The sequence below is a fragment of the Pyxicephalus adspersus genome, chromosome 4 (genome assembly GCF_032062135.1).
Source record: "Pyxicephalus adspersus chromosome 4, UCB_Pads_2.0, whole genome shotgun sequence".
Lineage (NCBI taxonomy): Eukaryota > Metazoa > Chordata > Amphibia > Anura > Pyxicephalidae > Pyxicephalus > Pyxicephalus adspersus.
This window is the reverse complement of record NC_092861.1, coordinates 10,084,146-10,093,509: the sequence shown is the minus strand read 5'-3', so window position 1 is coordinate 10,093,509 and position 9,364 is coordinate 10,084,146. Positions and strand designations below refer to the sequence as shown.

At 38.5% G+C, this 9,364-nt stretch overlaps 1 protein-coding gene across 1 annotated transcript in view; it reads right to left on the bottom strand.

Annotated features, from left to right (window-relative positions):
• The window catches only part of LOC140329675 (fibrocystin-like), an 81,493-nt gene that overhangs the window by 48,431 nt on the left and 23,698 nt on the right, over positions 1 to 9,364 (bottom strand). The window contains exon 5 of the mRNA XM_072410068.1: positions 1,597 to 1,710. Coding sequence (XP_072266169.1) covers positions 1,597 to 1,710 — 114 coding nt within the window. The remainder of the gene's footprint in view (positions 1 to 1,596; positions 1,711 to 9,364) is intronic.

Sequence of the window (9,364 nt, the reverse complement as noted above, 5' to 3'; positions counted from 1 at the left end):
GCTAGAAAATTGCAAAACCAGCTACTACCTTTTCCTATATCCACTATAACATGCAATATGGAAGTCTGGGAGCCATGCTGTACCTAGTATTTCCCAGTGCAAAGCTCCAGTGTATTAGACTCATTGAGGATTAGGGAGTGTATTAGGGTTGTGGTGGGGAGGGATGTTAGAGATCTACCCAGAAACCTGGAAATTATTTTGTACACATCAACAATTTACACTTAGACAAAATTGGAATCTTCCCACACCTTTCAGCCACTCTTGCTCCAACCTTTTCAAGGAGGCAACAAAAGATTTATAAACTGCAATAAAATGAATCCACTTTAAAAAAAAAAAACTCTCAGCACCGTTTGAAGGAAAGAATAACACTGCAGGCTCGTCTTGCAGCCCACTGATTTGAGATCTCAATGCCAAAGTTAACGTCTTGAGGTCTCCAAGAGAGCCCAGGTAATGGACCCAATGGAAAGTGTCCATGTAACCAGCAGAGGCACAGGAGCATGACATGACTTAGATTTAGACATCGCAAAGTCAAAGCAGAAGTTTTGGGGTCTCCAAGAGGACCTAGCTAATGGACCCAACGGGAAGTGTTAACATCACCAGTAGAGTCCCAGGTGCATCACATGACTTAGATTAGTGCTTGGGCCATTTATTTTATTTTTTCTTTTCTTCTGGCTAGATTATCTAGACGCCATTATTGTTTAAGATAATGGGTTTAATATTGGGTGTATTAAAAAATCAAAATACTTTGATTATGAAAACTCTTCAGACAAAAGTTTTTTATTTTACTATATTCTTTTATATTTAGCTTCATTGGATTTGGCACTTCGGCATGAGTATATACGGGCCATAGTTCACCTGGGATCAAACAGCCTCATCAACCATCTAACCATATTTTGACACTGGTAATATCATGGTGTCAGGTTCTTACCATCAGGTGACCTCTGACTACCTAGCACTCAGGCTAAGTGTCATAAAAACCTAAAGCAAATCTAAGGGATAAACTTAAAACAAAAAAAAAGATCACGCAAAACTCTAATACAACTCTAATCAAGACTAGTTCTCTTTAAAATAAATTCTGGAGATGTGAAATCAGAGCACACATGCATTTTTTCACTCCAAACAAAAAGCTTTGCTGGCTTGATGTCAATCAAGGTAGCACTACATATGAATAATATACAGGGCCGTACATTTCATGGGCTTAGTGCCCCTTTAAGCAAACATGTGCAACTGATATTATGCTGCTATTTGCATATCCGCAGTGCAGGAAACCAGGCACCGGGGCAAAGCAGAGCAGTCTAAAATAGAGTAAGTGCTTAAGGGCTAGTTTCAGCCAATCTCCCATTTGCTTCCTAATGCAATAATTATGCAAATGACACAACTCCACTAGATACAATAAGAAAAAAAATTAAATAAAACATGAGCACAGGTTTTCAAATGTGTTTCATCCTGTCATGAAAAGAGCCAGAGAAGCCTATGCAGACGGATATAATAGACTCAGGAAACATCTATTTCGCAGTAATTTGGGCTTTGAGCTCCACCATATTGGCTTTGTCATCTGCACTGTCTATTAAGAGTGGAATATTTGTCTTCTATTACCGATAACGCCAGGGGACACACTTAGACCGCTCAGCCGATCACAATGAACTCCCTCTGACGCACGGAGCAATACGTGTATTCTTTGCCCTGTTTCTAAAGGCCTTTCCGGTGTGCCTAGAAAAGAGAAAACATAGTAAATAAGGATGGAAAATATCTGTGCAAAGAGCTAATAAAGGAGGCTTAGGCTTAGGCCGTTCACTTAGCAAATGGTCATTTTGCAAGGGATGATTCACTTAGCTAAGTGAAAGAAATTCTGCTAACGGTTATTCTTTACTCTTATTGAACACACATGGTTCAATGGTTTATCCAACAGACCAAAAGGAAGCAAACAAGAAAAATTCATTTTTCGGTTTTACAAATACTTACAAATATTTCTACAGCCAAATTTTTCATTTTGAATAGAGTAAACCAAACATGCTTCTTGGGGGCCTTTTCTCTCCATCTTTGGCACAATAGAGAATAAGGGCAGGTTCAGATCTTCTTTGGGATAATGGAACCCACGTGGCGACTGGAACCTTGCTCCGTCACTCGCACTGCAGCGCTGGTTCTAAAAGAACCAGTGTCTGTACATTTGACAGCTGGTGGTAATGAGCAGTACTGGTACCGCTCATAGTTACCCCCCATTTAATCCCAATGGGGCTGCTGCTGGGAACAGCTATATGCCTATATGTTTTACTAGGCGCAGACGTTCCTGGCATGTGGAAGCCATAAACACATCGCAACCACCCCACCAGTCGGAAGATTCTCCCTTTGTTCCTGATCTACTGAAAATTCAAAATGTTCGATCTTTTGTAACTTTAGTCCAGGGGACAAAGGTCACCAGTGCATATAAAAATGGTGACTCGCTCCCAGAAGCAACACAGATAGCAATGGGATCTAACAACTAAAAAAATACTTCCAGTTATAAAACATGTGTATATGATTTAATAAAGCACTCCAAGACTGATAAAGAGAAAGACTATAATGGGAGAACCTGGGTGATCCAGCAAACCTGAAATGGATCTGGACAAAACTGAAAAAATCTAATAGCAAATTAATTTTAATAAATGCTTTCCAAGTGTGTCAGACTATTCAGGTTCCCTATTTATAGTCCATTTTTTCCAGTTTTAATAAATCTGGTCTATTTTATATGTTGTATGATAACTTGGTTGTTTCAGATGGAACATGTATAGACATGTTTTTCATAAACAGATCACAAAGAAAAAAGACTGCCATATTCAGAACCACAATTAAAATCAAACACCAATTAAAAAAAGTGATACCAACCACAGATCACCTTTTATCCCACTAGCACAGATCCTTCGATAGTTAATTGCATTTGTTAGGATACTTCCTTGTTTGGAATTTTGCACGATGAAAAACATATGACCATTAAAGTAGAACTGAATTTCCACTTATCAGGCAGGTCCTTATTGCAGAACTGGATAGGCGATGTTCCTTCTACAATAAGTATTCTTACCCGCCTGATTGCTGCCCAATTGTCAAAATGTATTTATTATTAGGTGCTGGGACTTAAGAAACTCCAGTTCACCTGAACGGGAGTTATGTCATCATGGCCCAGCCAATCAGGATGTAAAAGAAAAGACAGGAAAAATAGGGAGTATCCCCAGGGTTTAAATCCACTTCAATTATAATGAGTAAGTCCGCTCTTTTTTTTATTGTATGATAATACCTTTTTCTGCAGCAAAAAAAAAAAAAATCTGCATAGGTAAGTGTAATAAAATCCTAAATTTAAATATATGACGGCTGGCTAATGTTCTCAACGTGTCACATTTATATTAATACAGGCGCCTTTTTGTCCCAGACACTGAAAAGGAAAAATAAAAGAAAAAATGAAAGCGAGGGAGTGGAAATAATTTATTTTGCAAACAGAAATGACTAATTACTTGTTAACGGGAAGACAGAGACAGAATTCCATACCCTCTATGTATTCTAATTCGCTCGGATAATAAGTCGCTGTTTTGACCGGGCTGACAGTAAAAATGATTATGACTTCCTTAATCTCAATGATGTTTACACTTTTATTAACATGACCATGTTCCAAACAGATATTGCAGCAGAGAGAGAGAGAGAAGTAGGACAGAGTATGCCTTTGGGGGATTTATTTAAAGTCCAGCATAAGACTCCAACATTCCTATGGTTGGGGATTAAATCAATTATACAACAGATGTGGAAACATATATTGGAAAGAAATGAGTTTTAACTGGGGAGGAAAAAAATCTGACTGTGATATTTAATATAAATAAAATGACAGCCTTTACAGTGTATTTATAAGGAAGTAAAGCAGAAGAAATTTAATGGGCGTGATACAATGTATCAGTAAATCTAAGCGTTATTATATACAGAGAAATCGGTCTCGGCAGTTTGATAGACTAGCACTGAGATAGAGGAACACGAAGGGCTACATGGAGGGTGTTTGATCATGACAAATAGCTAAATACATAAAAGAAATGCATTTAATAAAACTGTTCTGTGTGTTCGGACTTGACATTTACACAGCTGTGGCAAGAAGGAGGATTTGATTTTTTTTTTGTTGCTATTAAGTATTGCTATGGATTTAATTTACACAATGCTACATTATTTATAAAACTAACTATCACAAGTTCACGAGAGACCAGGCAAATTACATTATCATTTGATATGTGGCAAATATTTAGCAAATATGTGATTATGAATAAATAGATCTAGGCAAAAGAGCTCAGTGGATTTATCTATTCAGAGTGGCAAATGTTAAGAAAAAATAGTAATTATTGTTTCTATTCCCTTAGCCAATCACCCAAGAGGGCAGCTAAGGACTGTTGTCCCTGACAGCCCAGGCTGAACTAATGACAAAACTTTCATCCAGGTGAATAGAGCTATTGTCAGTTTGGAGAGTAGCCGGATTGGGACGTGAAACTGCAGTGCTGTAATGACTTGTTGTGGAAGTGTTAGTTAAAAAAAGAACATATAGTGCTTTAACCTTTTCTGGGATAGGTAAGGTGAGGGAGCAAATTTCTCAGTGACTTCCCTTAGCAGACTCCAAATAGGCTCCCCACTTGCAAACCCCCCACAACACAAGGGTTATGTTGGAGGGATGCGTCCCTCTCCACCAGTAATGACCTTTGCTACAGGGTTTTGCCAAAAAGGAAGGGAGCTACATGTTTTTATACCCCTTTAACAAGCCAGATTCTAGTGACCCTTTTTTGGAAAGGATAGGGGGCACACACTCTTTCTGCCCCATTCCCTATACAAGAAGGCCCCAAATGTAATAGAGGGTCTGGTTTATTTAATGGCCTAAATATTTTAAGCATTACAAGGAATCTCATATTCAAGCCTATAGAGACCATAGTTTAAAAGAGTCTAAAAGTGAATCTGATTGGGAAAACAAACCAACTGAATAAAAAGGATTGAATCGACGAACAAAAAATGAATTTTCCATGGTTGTTTTTCCCTCTTCTATTTTACATGCTGTTACAGAAGTTACAGGAGGCTGAGATTAAGACAAATTCAAACACTAATTGCAGTTCCATTTAAATATACATTTGCAACCCAAGTCCAGCATGTGCAAAGAAAATTAATTTTCAATCCTTAGCCTCCTATGTTTTTAAAAAATGCTGTTTCAGCTGCAACACCCTCCCTGTTGCTGATCCCCGCAGACTCACCTGATCACTCATTCATCACCACTACTCTTCTGGATTAACAACAAAAATCTACAATGTTTCAACAGTTTCATTCATGTGTGCTAGCTAACTATTTTGTAACTTTCCCTGCCCGTGTACTCAGCATGTTTGCTGATTTTAAATTAAATGGAGGGACTGCCATAGTTTTAAGTTGGATTTGGTGCAGTACCAAGTCAGCACTTCTGCTGCCTTGAGCAATCTTTGGCTTTCAGTGTGTCGATGGACCTTCAAGATGGCAAAGAAGCTTTCGCTCAGTAAGCCTGCTCTCAATTTATTGAATTGCTATATATGTCCCATAGTTGGGAATTAATTAAAGTTAGGTCTAAAACCAAGCTCATTTCAGGTACTTCCATTGTCAAAAAAGTTAAAAAATAATGTATCAATGATTATATACCTAAATTCATTTCTAGGGATGAACAAGCAAATTTATTAAATTTGGTCTCGCTACAGATTGGGCTGTTCTCGCTTACCAAACATGTAGGCTAGAACAACCTTTGTAAATTCAGCCAGCAAGACCAAAGTTTCAGGACCTGAAAAACCAATCAGGGGAGGGGAGCTGTTAGCTCCACCCCCCTGATTGCTGTTGCAGCCCTGTAGTATGTGTTCCTGGATAGGGTTTCTCTATCCAGGAACACAGTGTGAGTCTCGCTGGCTGCTCATGAATGAATGCAGTGTGGGAAAAATCCTCTGATTTTTCCCACGACCGCATTCATTCATAAACGCAATCCATATTGCTCACTCTGAAAGGAGGAGTATCGCAGCTGCATTTATGAATTGAGCCGTAAGAATTCTCCTCTCAGTGAGAGATCCATGGGCACCACAGGCTTGCCCTCATTCTGACCTGTAGCGCCCGGGGATCTCTCACTGACCAGAGGATTCCCACGGCTGTATTTATGAATGCAGCCATGATAATCCTCCTATAGTGATTTCCTGAATTTCCGATGGTTTAGCAAAATTTTGCAGACCCATCGGAACTTAGTTGAATTTTTGTTTGTGGAGATAGAAAATGGTTAAGGTTCAATTTGAACCAATGGTGAGATCAAACTGCCAAAATCTCATCTCTATTTTTGTTCCAATGAAGACTCATAATTGTGTTTTTTTGCTTTACTTTTCTGGATTTGAAATACTTGGACAAAGAAATAATGTGTGTCAGTTGCCTGAAATTTAGTTTTAGAGAATGAATTAGCAGTACTCATACACCTAAGATGAAAGTTGTTCTGATGGGCTGTTTTTAGGTGAAGCAGCTGACAATATCAAGTCTAGGGGATGTACTGGTTATTTTCATGAAGCTGATTTCACCTCAATAACTGATTATCATTTCGCCATTTTGGCATTTTAGCAAAACTGTTGACTTTACTACGTAATTACAATGCCCCTGAACACCTGAGAACTGTCAACAAAATTGCTGGGAATGGGGGGAAATTGGATCTATAAAAACATGTCTCAAATAGAAAAAAATGCACTTACCTTTCAAAAGGTAAAAGATGATGAATGAAAACAATATTTTAAAGCTTCCTAAAAAACCTTCAAATTAATTTCAAAGCACTAGTACATAATAATTCCACCAATTTCCCTCTTCCCTCCCACATGCAGCTATGCATTTATTGATCCACTAACTGAAGTAGAATCTTGCACATTTGACTTCTCTTTAGGTGTATAGATGGCCCTATTTTGCCATTAAAGACAAAAAAAGACACAAGGAAAAAATGTATTGGGGTGATCTTTGTATTTTGCATGATGAATGCTTTGTGGCTAAATGTTCATGGACAACTAACTATCACACCTACTGTACATGAGCTTGTTGGACAGTCATTCCAAAATCACGAATATTACAGTGGATTTAGTCATTTTTAAAGCCTCGGTTTCTAATAGAAATTAGTTACATTCAAACTGACTTGTTCTTGTCAGTCATTTTTAATACGTTTTGCAAGCTGCTTCATCAGAACTACCAAAGCCACTTTGAAAGTTGTGAAAAGTCTTCAACATTACAAGAATAAGTCCAGTTGCATGCGACTACTACTAGATATACAATGACCTGGATAACCTTCCCATACATCTGTCTCTATTTTTTAGAATTGACTTTTCACAAGATTATGGCTTGTGTCGTGGTAAATTGTGCCACTTTAATGAAGAGGTTTGTAAAGTCAGGTGATAATGTTAGACCAGAAGACTTGTCAAAAGATTGGTGTTCTATTTCATCCTAAAATGATTCAACAGGGGTTGAGATTGGGGCTTTGTACAAGCTCTGGGTTTTCATACCGAACCAAAATATAACTTCTTTGAGTTTCTTTTTAGCATGAAGCAAGCCCCTGCTGGAACACATCTTTGCCCAAACTGCTTCCACAAGATCCTGATTGTCTAAAATGTCTTTGAATGCTATAGCAGGAGTGTCCACATACTATAATCTGTATTCTGTAGGAAGTTGTATAGCTAGTTTTGTTCTAGAACAGTTCATCTTATCCAGGATCCCTAATTCCATTGTGCCCGTTTACCAAGAACCCTAAATGATGGTCTGTCCTTGTCATCAGACCTCAAAGGCACATGGTCCCCTACAGAGTTCCCCTACATGTTCTTTTCACAGTTGGAGAAAATAAAGCCAACCGAACATAATTAGAACAATCAACAGTTAAAACTGTTGACCTGTCACTATAAGCACATCAGAGGCATTTCATATAGCTCTTGGCTTTCCATGTCAGCTGAGATGATTGAGTTATGAGACAGAACATAGCCTGACAGGTCTGATGCTAAATCATGGAGTCATATGTTAGCTGCGCCTGATTGGTAAGTTCCGCAATGGACGCATACATGGAAAGAGAGCCACAAGGCCAAGAATGGATTCACCAATAGAGATGTCAATTTCCATTAAAATTGTTTACCAAAAATACCTCATTATCTGCAGTGTTGGAATTTCTTTAGGGTGTGGTGGAATGTGGACAGATGGAATAAAAGGAAATTCCCTGAGGGCCTTAACAAACACACAAGGACAGATGGGGGCTAAGCATCAACTCTGAGGCCTGGAACATACAGACCTAAAAAGATGAATCCCTTTGTTACAATTTAGAAGATCAGAAAATCTCCGGAGGGTTCATTTTTAAATAGACTAGGAATACATTTGCAAAAAATCAATGTTTTTTTTTTGGTGTAATTTAAGAGTTAAGAACTAAGAACTTAGTGCTTCATTATTCCTTGGCGAGGTATAGTGTTAGCAAAGAGCAAAATGGAAATTCTGCCTTTAGTGGACTATCAGACTTCTGTTGTCCTTCAAGCCTCCAACAGGTTAGTTCCAAGAGCAAGGCTTGCTCCTTCTCTATATGACATGACTTTCTAGAATGAGTGGATGCCTTTGCTAGTAAGCAAATAGAAATATTTCAAATATTTACGTCATTGACCAAGAACTATCCTACACGGCTGATAAAACCTGGACTTTCTGCATTCTTATTGCAGGTCAGGGCTGTGGGAGCTCGGCCAAAGTAGCAGCAGGAGGGGTACCTGCCTTGGGTGCTGTGATAAAGAAAGGAAGAGCCCTTGTGAGCAACCAACGGGCCTATCGATAGATAGATAGATAGATAGATAGATAGATAGATAGATAGATAGATAGATAGATAGATAGATATAAGTGTATCCTATGCTACACTGTGAGCTTTTCCTTCACATACAGTCAAGTTAATCTCAAGAGAAAAATTGAGACCCATGATGCATGTCTTAGTGCTGGACAGGCAGAAAATCTACTTTATAACTACTTTTTTACTTTACAAACCAGGATCATGAGTAGGGCATCCTAATTAAGAATGTCTCCGACTTATCGTCTGTTTTAGAAATGAGAAGGGTTCAGCACTAGCCCAAGTGGAGATCCCAGCAAAAAGCCAACTCACATCTAGAGCAATTAGCTGCCAACCTCCAAGAGTGCCTTGTGCACAGTCTGCACAAATAGTAGGTCAATACAAGAGAAGGATCCACACAGCACACCTCCATATATGCAAAGTATATCATTCCCACATCAATTCAACAGTTATTATACCAAAGAAAGCACTACCTATTTCTATGGGTTAGCATTGACCCCTGGTATTTTTGAGAAAACACATTCCCTTTTGCTTTGGGAAGAATGGGGG